The sequence below is a fragment of the Pseudonaja textilis genome, chromosome 11 (genome assembly GCF_049901715.1).
Source record: "Pseudonaja textilis isolate UNSWEBS1 chromosome 11, rPseTex1.2, whole genome shotgun sequence".
NCBI classification, from domain to species: domain Eukaryota; kingdom Metazoa; phylum Chordata; class Lepidosauria; order Squamata; family Elapidae; genus Pseudonaja; species Pseudonaja textilis.
Window position 1 is genome coordinate 5,498,749 of NC_142000.1, and position 12,277 is coordinate 5,511,025.

Genomic DNA, 12,277 nt, shown 5'->3' on the forward strand with positions numbered 1-12,277 from the left:
TACACACACACACACACACACAGTCCTCGACTTAGACACACACACACACACACACACACACACACACACACATAGTCCTCGACTTACAACAGTTTACTTAGTGATCAAAGTTACAATGGCACTGAAAAAAGTGACTTTTGAGCATTTTTCATGCCTACTGTCTGACTATTGCAGTAGCCCCATGGCCACGTGATTTACATTTGGATGCTTGCCAACTGACTCACATTTATGACGGTTGCAGAGTCCTGGGGTTATGGGATCCCCTTTTGCAACCTTCTGACAAGCAAAGTCCATGGGGAAGCCAGATTCCCTTAACAACCGTGTTACTAATTTAACAACTGCGGTGATTCACTTAACAAATGTGGCAAGAAAAGTTGTAAAATGGGGCAAAACTCACTTCACAAATTTCACACTTGGCAACACAAATTTTGGGCTCAATTGCTGTCGTAAGTTGAGGACAACCTCTAGCAGCATAATATCGTGTTTCTCATAATAAGGCCGGGTCTTATTTTATTTTGAGCCCCGAAAAAACGGCTAGGCCATCTTTTCAGGGGTGACTTAATTCCCCCCCCCCCCTTGCATCGTTGGGCAGGCGGGCGGCGACGGCTTGGATGTTGACCTCGGCGTTGGTGGGGCACTTCGTATCAGGGTCAACGCAGGCAGCACCATATCCAGGTGTGCAGCAAAAGTACTTCCTAACAGCAAGCCCCCCCATTCCCTCCCGCATTTCGCATGGTTTAATATAGGCCTTAATTTGGGGGGAGGGGCTTAATTTCATTTCATGCCTATAAAACATGCTGGGACTTCCTATTGGGGGAGGCCGTATTGTTGGAGAAACAGGGTAATAAACCAAAACACAATTTAAACATGAAAGGGAATCCCCATTATTTAGACATACTTATTCTGGCAGTAAAATAGAAGCCTTAAAACAACAAAATTGCACGGCCCCTGGAAACCAAACTGGGTAAGCTATTCATCAACATTGAGTACAAGTATTAAATGTGAAAATTACTTGTCTGCAATGCAGCAACAATATGCGAGCCAGAAATCAGCATTTTTGCAAAGAAGCCTTGCAGAAATGAATTTTCTGGCCTCAGATGATAAGAGGCATGACACATTTTGAAACTGAGCGGTGACTTCCTCGGTATGAGTAGTCCTGTATGCGTAGTTTACTTCTTTAGCTTCCTCTTCAGTTCTATGAAATGTAGAAAGAAAAATGGCATGGCAAGAGCTGAGTATGTTAGATGCAATGGGACACCCCTTCCTTCCTTCCTTCCTTCCTTCCTCCCTCCCTCCCTCCTTCAATTGTCACATCTTACTAATAAAGTGACTCTGGGTGGCTTAGAAATGTAACTTTATTTAACTTTTATTGAAGTTTAAAAAGTTCCCAAAACAATTAAAATTACAACCTTGGTCTTCCTCTCTCCCTTTTTGTCTCCTAGTAAGTACCCAGATTAGTCCCTGCAGTTTTCTTGGCAATTTTTTTTTTCAGAAGTGGTTTGCCATTGCCTCCTTCCTAAAGTTGACTGAGTGAAACTGGCCCAAGGTCATTCAGGCAGGACTAGAACTCACAGACTCCTAGTTTCTACCTTGATGCCTTAACCACTAAACCAAACCACCTTTTTGCCACCTTTTCTAGACAAAACTACAAAAGCCAATCTGCTGGTGAAAAACTACCTCAAATTTCAGCCGTGCAATTTCTCCAAAAATCCTCAAGCGATATCCACTTATCATCGGCTCTCAAAGTTTTTTTTTTTTAATTTCCCAAGATATGGTTAAAACACTGAAGCCCACCTCCGTTAAGCCCCGCTCCCACAGAATACTATGGTACCAATCAGCCAATAGATAAAAATCTCTTACGAGAGTAATGAAAAAGAGCCACACATGAACGCACAACTGAGTCCATTTTTGTTTAATGTTATTTAAAAAAAATCAGGTGACTATCACAACGTAAGTGATTAAAATGCAATTACAGTTCTTATTCCATTGTCTAAACAGTCAAGATTCTCTTTGCTATTCAGATAGTAGAAAGTTGGAGAGGGGAGGGAAATTCAAAGGAGAAAGACATAAAAAAAATCCTTGCGTCACATTTTCTCTTCTACATTTTAAAGCTGTTCTCACAGAGACGGCTTCTACTCACACTTCAGGAAATTCAGTTGTAAATAAAATTGAACCTGCCAAAGAGAGTGGAAAGAAACAGAGGATAAACTGAATTATCTTATATTCTCAATTAAAATGTTTTTTTTTAAAAAAAAAATTCTGGGAAATCGTTCGCATCTTGGCTATCTCTCTGTGTACTGCAAAAAAATCTGGAGCACAATTTAGCCATACTTGGTTTATATCAAATTGGGACTTTTGTCTCATCCCATACTGAGGACACAGGCAGCCGTGGGTTGGCATTTCTGGTCCCTTGAGCTCTGCAAGACTGCACTTTCAAAATCTGGAGGCAAACGGCCAATTTTGGATGGCAAGACGTTTTACTTGTTCAGCTCTCCAGCATTATTGCTACATTGGCAAATTGGGTTTTTTGTTAATGAGAACTCCTGAAAAAGTTTCAGCGTCTCGGACTTCAAAACTCATTGAAGGAGATGAAGGATAGACCATCTGCATAACACAAATATCAATCCACGCTGTTAAAAGACTAGAAGCGCCTGGTTAACCTCCTAGCCTTTGAATTTTAACCCAATTTATTTTTACTTGTAAATTTTAACTTGTTTTACCTTTGTGTTTCAGCTCTGCTTTGATTTGGGTATTTACTGGTATATGGTTTTTATTATGCTGTTGTTGTACAACTGTCCAGAGTCACTGAGGTAAGATGAGCGGTGTAGAAATTTAATAAATAGCATTAAGAGCAAAATTCCAGACTGAATTAGCAACATCATCGTAGCAATAGCTATTAAGACTTATTATATACAGCTTGATAGTGCTTTCTAGTCCTCTCTAAGCAGTTTACAGAGTCAGCCTATTTTCCCCCAACAATCTGGGTCCTCATTTTACCCACCTCAGAAGGATGGAGGGCTGAGTCAACCTTGAGCCTGGTGGGATTTGAACTGCCAAATTGTAGGCAGCTGGCTGCAGCAGAAGTAGCTTGTGTACTGCACTCTAACCACTGCACCACCAAGGCTCCTAGAGCAGGGGTCGCCAACCTTTTGGATCTCGGGGACCACCAAACTCATAATTTTAAATCCCGCAAGACCCCTAATATGAATTTTGACTGATGGTCGTTTGCTGACGTTGGTGGGAAAGTCGGTCCCATATTCCAGAGCTGCAGGAGTCACAGACTGGCCCTTTGGTCATCCCGGAGCAGCTGCTCCTTCTCCCGGGTGCACCAACCTGCCATGGGCCAGTCCTGTGACCACTGCAGCTCTGGAATACGGGACCGACTTTCCCACCAATGTCAGCAAGCCACCCCAGGATGGATTTCCCTCCCCGCTCTTGGTCTTACCTTCATTTCCAGCTCACGTGGCTCTACTCAAGGTTTGTGCTCAGTCGAAGGGTGGGAGGCCATGTGGGCAGCGCAGTTTTGTGTTTCCACACAGCCTGGATTAATTGCTTTGGGGGGGGGACATTTCTCTGTGGACCACCAAAATTTTCTCGGGGACCACCAGTGGTCCCTGGCCCAACAGTTGGCGACCACTGTTCTAGAGTATCATCCAAGAGTAACACTGACAAACTTTTGGAATATAACACTAGTGATAAGATATAGTGAGAGAAGAAAATTTCTCCTCCTCTGTGCCACAAAATTCCTTTTTCTCCCCCTCACAATTTCAAACCAAATAGTTGCACAGTAAGCTTTCCTTCTTGAGTTAACTTGATCCAAACTCTCCTTCTTTAAAAGGATCAGCCAGCACCAACCCCTCCGAATTAAAAGATGGGGGGGTTCAAGAAAGTGCCTCTGTTTCCCACGAAACACGCAAAGCTGCAAGCGTACTCTACCTGCTCAAAAGTTGCGGGAGGCTGGAAATGATAGGACCGTAGCCCGGCGCGTTGTCGTAAAGCTCAAATAAAGGAGCAGCTACTAGCTTGTAGTTTTTGGGGACCGCAAACAAAGCTGGAACAAATTCAAGGGAAGAAGTGGTTCAGTTTTCCTTCACCTGGTTCGCAGCAGCAGAATAAAATTATTTGCCTTCTGCTTATACCCGTCCTCACCGGTACACAGATCAGAAAGTGCACTTAGAAAGGGTTTCCGTTATTTTAAGCCTGTTGCATTCATTGCAAAATATTTAGAAAAATGCGCCTTCAGACATTAACACTGCCCAGATTGGTCTTCGGAAAAGCTCAGCAGGTTAGCTAAATGCTGCATTCAAAAGGTACATGCAGTCATGTAGCTAAAGGTACTTCTTGGACCGGTTTTTGGCTCCTGTGCCGAAAATTGCCAGCACTCAGAAGGCAATGTACACGGGCCCCCTCCACGCCCCCCGCACATGTGCACCAGATACCAGACAATCAGCTGTTGGGTGGGCAGCGCGCATGTATGCGCAGTGGGCCTCTTCCGGGCGACCTCTCGCATGCCGGTAGAAGTGGCTCTACGTGCCACTTCTGGCACAGCTACCATAGGTTCACCATCAGAGTCTTGGAGCAATACGCCTAGCCCTCAACTTACAACTGTCATTTAGTGGCTGTTCAAAGTTACAACGGCATTGAAATACATGACTCATTACTGTTTTTCACACTTAGCATCACTGCAGCCTCCCCAGAATCATGTGATCAAAATTCGGCTGCTTGGCAACTGACTCCTCCCCTTCTGTGACCCTCTGACATGCAAAGTCAATGGGGAAGCTGGATTCGCTTAATAGCTTAATAACGGTTACTAACTGAACAACTGCAGTGATTCATTTAACAGCTCTGGCAAGAAAGGTCATAAAATGGGGCAAAATTCACAAAACAAGTCTCACTTAGAGACATACAATTGTCTCACTTAGCGGCATAAATACATCGAGGTCTGCCTGTACTGACAGAGGTAAAACTGTTATAGCTAAGCAAAAACAGTGCAACGATGACGCAAGACTCCTGGGTAGAACCAGGAAAGGCACAAAATTCCAATTACTCTTGGATGAAACCAAGGCAGTTCCTCAACTTACAACCGCTAGTGGGGTTGGAACCTCTGCCGCAAAGCAAGGGGGTCACACCTGATTCAACGCCCTTTTTTGTTGCGGTCCTTAAGCAAATATGGCTTTTCTCATTGACCTTGCTTGTCCTTAGCCGGCTGGGAAGTTCACAAAATGGCCATCCTATGAACCTGGGAGGGTGCAGCCACTGTGAATAAATGCTGGCTGCCAAGCACCTGAATTCTAATCGCACATGACCCAGGGGATGTTGTGACGGTTATAAATGCAAGGATTGGTCGTTAAGTCTTGGGTTTTTTTAGCACTGGTTGTTTTTTTTTGAACAGTCACTAAAGGAACAGATGTAAATCTAGGACTCCCCGTATCTATCACCTATCCCACTGACGCCAAGACTTTTCAGCCCCAAATGCCAAAACGGGAGCATGCATGCGCAAGGGGGAGCACCAGAAACCGTTAGAGCAGCTCCCCAGCACCAGTACATGAGAGCGCTGGAAACCTGGCCTTCCAGTTTCTGGTGCACATGCACACATGAAGACCAGCTGGCCAGCGTGCACGTACCAGGGAGCTGCTCTTCCAGTTTCCGGCATTCCTGCACGCACGAAGACCGGTGTGCATGCGTGCGCCGGAACCCAGAAGAGCAATAGGCCATGGCTGCCATACCTGGAAAGATGGCTTTGCGTGCCACTTCCGGCATGCATGCCATAGGTTCGCCATCACGGACCTATCCTATAAGCACGGCAAGCTGGGGTTGGGATTTGAAGCCAAGCATCTGAAAGCATGCAATGGGTTGGACTTTCTACGAGGAAAAACCACCCGATTAAAATCTCACCAAGGTGCTGGACGTAGAGCAACCACAACTGCACAGGCATTGGGTGAAAAATAAAGCGTGACTACTTTGTACCGCTGTATCTTAATGGTCTCACAGCTTCTTCTTTTCTTCCCCAAAAGGCAAAAGGACTGCTTTTTTTCCCTTGAAGACGATGTTTTGCTTTTCACCCAAGAAGATTCATTAGTTTGACTGGATGGCGGAAGGACTGGCTTCTTGGATGAGAAGCAAAACACCTTCCTCAAGGAAAAAAACCCAGCCCAGTTGTCTTTTGAAGAAATAAAAAGGGCAGGCGGGGGGAAGCACTTTTGAAACAACTTTGAGCCGGAGAATCTCCAGGCATTGTTTCACAAAAACCTTGTGGCCGAGAGTGTTCAGGTCCTGTTTCTTCTGGAGATGGGACAGGTATTGACCATGGGTGAGAAGATGTCCTCTTAAACATTCGGCAGGGGAAGCATCCCCCAGATACGGTCTGGGCTACAACTGTCCTAGTCACCTTGACATTTACCTTCAACTCGGCTCTCCCATCTCAAAGAAATAAAGCCGCAAGAACCTGCTGCTTACCTTTTTCTTGGAGCTGAACCAAGAAGAGCTTCTTGTGCTCTTTTGGTTTTGTAATATGAGCTGGAATATATGGGTACTGTGGGAAACAATAAAAAGGGTTTATTTACTTGGCATCTGGGGATCAATAATTAATTAACCCACTTCTGGAACAGAACGAGCCATGTTAATTATCATTTAAATCATTGTTTCTCAATTTTGGCCAGTGTAAAGGTCTGTGGATTGCAACTCCCAGAATTCCACACATCTTAAAAGTTTGAGAAATCCCTGGTTTAGATTAATGAGGTGGCTTCAATTCTTACCTGTGGGGGCTCAAAATTCGGTCTCCACCAGTTACCAATGCAGTCATCAATGACCCAGTCTTGAAGGACGCCATCTTGACGTCCTAGTATCTATCAAAATGCAAATTGCAGGGAAAATCTTAATGCATTTCCAGGCAATTCACTGAAACAGAATAATTGGCTCAGCATTAAGGCCAACATCCAACATTTTTGTATCAACTATTAAGAAGCATTCAGGGGCTTGCCAAGAGTTGGAGCCTAGTTTATTAAGAACACATTATGTATCTACCATCTGATCTGAGAGTTACTTTTCACTCTACATATGTATTTTCCCCAAGTCTCTAGAGCAGCTTCTTCCAGTAAATCCTTATAAAAATAACTGAAACAGCCCAGAACTACATCTCCATTGGATTTTCCTGAAGCATATTTCTTAGAATGATTTTATTAGTTGTAAACCACTATTTAAAACCTGTGTAATAATTTAACTTCAAACACACACACACACACACAAACCCTGAACCGGAAGTGAAATGAGGTGCTTTAAATCTCCCTTCCCCACCCTAGGAAAAAATGATATATGGGTAAAATAAAACATCCAATTTTATTTGGCGTCTTTATTCAGATTCAAAAGTATTTTATTACTTTAGGAATATAAAATAGGTTACAGATTTAGTTACACATAAATAGCATTCCTACGTTACGTGTGAATCTTTGGAAGAGCTGCACAATTGAATTCAAATTTACCAACAGAATTAATCTATAAATACTATTGATGAACGTGTTCCAAATGGGGCTATGGCTTCTGAACATTATCACTTCTGGGTTACTGGCCGAAAACCAGGCAAATAATTAAAATGAAAAGCAGAAGACTGTCTCAACACTAAAATAAAGCCAATGATTATGTATTTACTCCTCACAATATCCAGCATGGATGAACAGAAATAGATTTAACAGCCATTTTTAAAAACCAGTATTACCAATGACAAACCAGGCAATAAGGTCCTAAATATTTGGAGGGAGCCATGTATAAAATAGTTCCTGCTCTTTTGAATCTCTTCTAATTACAATTCTGCCCACTGGAAATAGATTCTTCCTAGTCTCGTATTTCAGAATTGTGGTGTGTGGTTTGTCTTCCAAGTACAGGAAAGGTAATGAACCAATATTAAACATTTTATATAAACATTTTCAAGTTGCCGTTTTTTAAGTCATTCTGAGAAAGTGAAGACCTGAGGCAAAGGAATGTCTTGTTTTAAAGAGTTTATTCAAATTTCTAAGGCAAAACATATATTCGTGTGTGTGTGTGTGTGTGTGTGTGTATATATATATATATATATATATATATATATATATATATATATATATATATATATATATATATATATATATATATATATATTTGGGGGGGAGGGATACAAAATGTCTTGCACAGGCTGCCCCTTCTCCAAAGGACCATTTCTCAGAATAATCATTTGAATAAATGTAGCACTTACCTCTGTCATTAAACGTTTAAGACCTTCTACCTCATCTTCTCCAGGGTTAAGTTCACCACCCGGCCTGAAAACATAAAAGATGTGTTTTAAATATTGTCACTTTATTTTACAGAGGCAAAAGTATAAAACTAATATGTAACCTTAAATCAAGAAGAAATCACACATTAAGCCATAAAGCAGAGGTGCTAACACACTTTAAGCAGGAGAATTACTGGCTGAGGAGTTCTGGGAGTTGAAGCCCACAAGTCTTAAAGTGGCCAAGTTTGGAGACCTCTGGCTTAAGAAAACCGCCAAAAGAACGTTGACTTACAGTTTGAAGAAGGTTGTGCCCAACTGCAAGAGCAGCACGTGAGGCAATCTATGTTCGTGAACAATGAGTACGCCTTCGACGGTCCGCCTCATCCCAATCTTGTCAAATTCTTCCCTCATGCGCTGGAATCGGGCGGCTACTGAACTGTCCTTCTCGTAGAGGGGTTCCTTGGTCCCAAAGGTATAATTTGTCAGCGGGTACCTAGGAGGAAGAAAGGACATTTTAAAGCACACAATTTCATGTAAACTATTTCAGGATTTTATCACAGCTCGCTAGAAGGTAATACAAATTGTAACTCATTAGTACTGTATATTTACAAATGGTTTCCAAAAAAAGGAGACACTCCTGGATTTATGATACTTCCCCTTCCAAAACAAGATATTACAAAAATATTCATCTACCTTCATGACTATGGTTAAATCTAAGATGAACTATATTATGAATTATACTGAAATCAAATTACTTGGAGAAAAACTGGGTTTTCACAACCAAAGCAAGATTATTTCAGCAGCCTCTGACTCTCCTGTATAATGTATTTGTCTATGGATATTTTCAGTCATCCACGCCATAGTCGTCCCAAAAGTGCTTTTTCAAGAGGTAACTGGATTTTCTTCATTTTTCCTTGAAGACATTTCGCTTCTCATCCATGAAGCTTCTTCAGTTCTCTGTATAATGTATTATTAGACAGATAATATGAAGAATAAAATAGCAAAGAGAAGGCTTGATTCCTCCCACCTTCCTTGTCACAAGAGAATCAGGCACTCTTCAAAGGTGGAACATTTCTTCTCGCTGCTTGTAATGCAGAAAGAATTCTCAGTTTCAGTTGTGAATGGAAACCAAAATCTATTTTAGCTCCACTCCTAACTGCAAGTAAACAAATCAAGTTATTCTTCTAGCCTTTCTAACTGGCTCCAAGTTAGGAATATGATTTAATTTTATCTTTATGCTGCTGCTTTAGTTATAAAGAAATAACTAAGCAAATACTAAGAGTAAGTGGCATTACAGAGCTTAATGAAGACACAGGATGGAGGCTGTAGCGTTGGGAGTTGTAACTTTTTTCACAAATTGATCTGCAATTGTAACATAGCAACAATGGCTTTTCTATGCAGCTAAGGAAGAAAGCTGTAACCTTCTAGCTGCACCAAAGTCTGTATGCTTCTGTCAGCTATCATGAGTCTCTTCTATCACTGCACCGTAAGGTTTACTTCTCATGAGCTCTGGAGAGTAGAGAAAGTGTTTTTCTAAAACACCCAAAGACTGATGGTACTTAAGAGATTGACGTAATTCAACTGACAGTTTGAGACAGGATATTTCTGATGATAGCCATAAATTCACTATCCTCTCTATGCCAATCTCAAAATGCATCTTCACTACATTTTCCCTAATCTGGAGGATGGAGAAAATTGTGAAATAAAATATTCAAGCCTTACAGCTGACATCCACTTAAAGATACATTGAGCTATGCTGGACACATTAGGAAGTGTCAAGTTGAAGAAGGAAATTTACTTTCAGTTTTAAGCTCCAGGTTTTTTAAAAAAATATTTCTTAAAAGCTGGGAGTTATTAATGATAAGGGTCAGCTGATTTAGGAAAATCAGTTTCATGACTAGTTTCTAAAACCTGTTCACCAAAAGATCTATATTAGTGTTTCTCAAACTTAATTTTTAAGTTACATGCACTTCAACTCCCAGAATACCCCAGCCAACAGGAATTGAAATTCATACATCTTAAAGTTGCTAAGATTGAGAAACCCTGATTTATATAATAGCTGTACCATTCCAGCACTTAATAAAAAACAAACCTTCCAAATCAAAGATTGTGTTTTTACTATATTTAATCTTCTGCTTTGCTGCAAAATTATTGGGCAGATATTACTCTCAGTACTTAAGAAAATTTTTACATCTTCTTAAGCTTAACCATAATAATTCATACTCCTATTTACAAGTTACTATCAAACTATATAGCACAAATTATAAATGCAAACCAAATACATGATGCTGCATACATACTTATCATAAATCATGTGCTGTAAAACAATCAGGGATGCCAATAGGTTTGGGTCAGGAGTCTATGCACAAAAAATTACACACATGGATTAGGTACACGTTTTCTTTAAAAAGTGTCCAACATATGAACTGGGTGGCAAACTGGACAGGAGAGCAACTGGACTTTCTTGGCTTTTTGAACATGTTTCGCTTCTCATCCAAGGAGCTTCTTCAGCTCTGTCTGGATGGAGGGGAATGGAAGGACTTATATTCCTTGCAGACAGCTGGTTGGTCATTTGCATCCTTTTAGAGGGACATTGAGGCCACTTGGAAGTTTATCTGTGTCCTCGGGTTACCTGAGTCAGAGCTGAAGAAGCTTCTTGGATGAGAAGTGAAACATCTTCAAAAGAAAAAAGCAAAGAAAGTCCAGTTGCCTGTTGAAAAAGCACCTTTGGGACAACCAGAACTTGGCTGACTGAGAATCTCTACAGACTTTTAGCTGTACAATTTGGGATGAATACCCTTTGAATGGTATGGAAATGTATTTCCAGAGGACAAAAATTGCAGACAACAGGAACCATTTGCACTACCCAGGTGACCCTGAGGACACAGATAAACCTCCAAGTAGCCTCAATGACCCTCTAAACAACCGTTTAAAAGGATGCAAGTGACCAGCTGCCGGCAAGGAGTATAAATCCTTCCATTCCTCACCATCCAGTCAGAGGTGAAGAAGCTTCTTGAATAAGAAGTGAAACGTCTTCAAAAGACATTTATCTGAGGACACAGACAAACCTCCAAGTGGCCTCAACGACTCTCTAAAAGGATGCAAATGACCAGCTGTCTGCAAGGAGTATAAATCCATCCATTTCCCACCATCCAGCCAGAGCTGAAGTAGTTTCTTGGATGAAAAGCATCTTCAAAAGGAAAAAACTAGAAAGTCCAGTGGAAAAAAGCACCTTTCACTCTAATTCCCAGTTTGGCCATCCAAAGCCTCCTCTGCTCTCTTCATATCTTGTAGTAGTTTCATTTTTATTCTGGGTTTTTTACCCTGCCAAATAAATGTTTCTGTCTTTTATTAAGATGACCGAAAAAGGGTCTTTTCTCATTTAACTTGAATGGTTTGGGTGGGTCAAGAAAAAGGACCTGGACGCGGCTCCCTGAAAGGACCACGAGGTGGGCTTCAAAGGAGACCCCTAGATGGGGTCTCTGGGTCGCCACAGAGGAATAAATTCGCCTTCGAGCAGAGCGAGGGGGAAAAACAAGGGGCGGGGGGCAGCCTTTAGTCCCGAGGGAGTCGAGGAACCGTTAGAACCCCCGACTCGACCTGTGTTCTGCTTTCACACGATACGCCGGGCCTTTAAAATTTGACCCAAAGGGCTCAACCGCCCCCCCCCTACACCCCGGAGAACGAAGCGAGGCCGAGCCCGGCGCCCACTCACAGGTTGATGGTCCGCTCGAGGGTGAGGGGCTTGCTTTGCTGGATGTATTTATTCCCGAACTGGTTGACCCCGCGGGGCCAGCCGGTCTGGGAGCGGTTGGGCGGCACGACGGACATGGCGGAAGCGGCCCGGCTCACAAGGCCACCAGCATTCCCCGGCCAAGGCGCCGTCCCCTCACGCCGCGCTCCTCTCACACCCGCCAAAGGGCGCACCGGAACCTGCAGGCCACACTTCCGGGAGCCATAGAGTACGCGGAGGGTGAAGGGAATGAGCTGCCTCGTCCGTTAGGGAGTGCTGACTGCCATAGAGAGGCGGGGTCA

At 42.5% G+C, this 12,277-nt stretch overlaps 1 protein-coding gene across 3 annotated transcripts; it reads right to left on the reverse strand.

The window, feature by feature from the left end:
* Positions 1-1,897: 1,897 nt before the first annotated feature.
* Positions 1,898-12,170, reverse strand: NUDT21 (nudix hydrolase 21). 3 transcript variants are annotated; one of them, XM_026714345.2, is made up of 8 exons: positions 11,958-12,170; positions 10,543-10,601; positions 8,535-8,735; positions 8,225-8,288; positions 6,756-6,845; positions 6,457-6,532; positions 3,937-4,051; positions 1,898-2,174 (listed from the first exon to the last, which is right to left on the reverse strand). In XM_026714345.2, exons 2-8 carry the CDS (start codon positions 10,554-10,556, stop codon positions 2,153-2,155), a joined length of 582 nt encoding a protein of 193 aa, XP_026570130.1. In that variant the 5' UTR covers positions 10,557-10,601; positions 11,958-12,170; the 3' UTR covers positions 1,898-2,152. The 3 variants fall into 3 exon arrangements, with proteins under 3 accessions (XP_026570130.1, XP_026570129.1, XP_087796635.1); XM_026714344.2 differs by lacking the exon at positions 10,543-10,601; XM_087940509.1 differs by lacking the exons at positions 3,937-4,051; positions 10,543-10,601.
* Between the last annotated feature and the right edge of the window lie 107 nt (positions 12,171-12,277).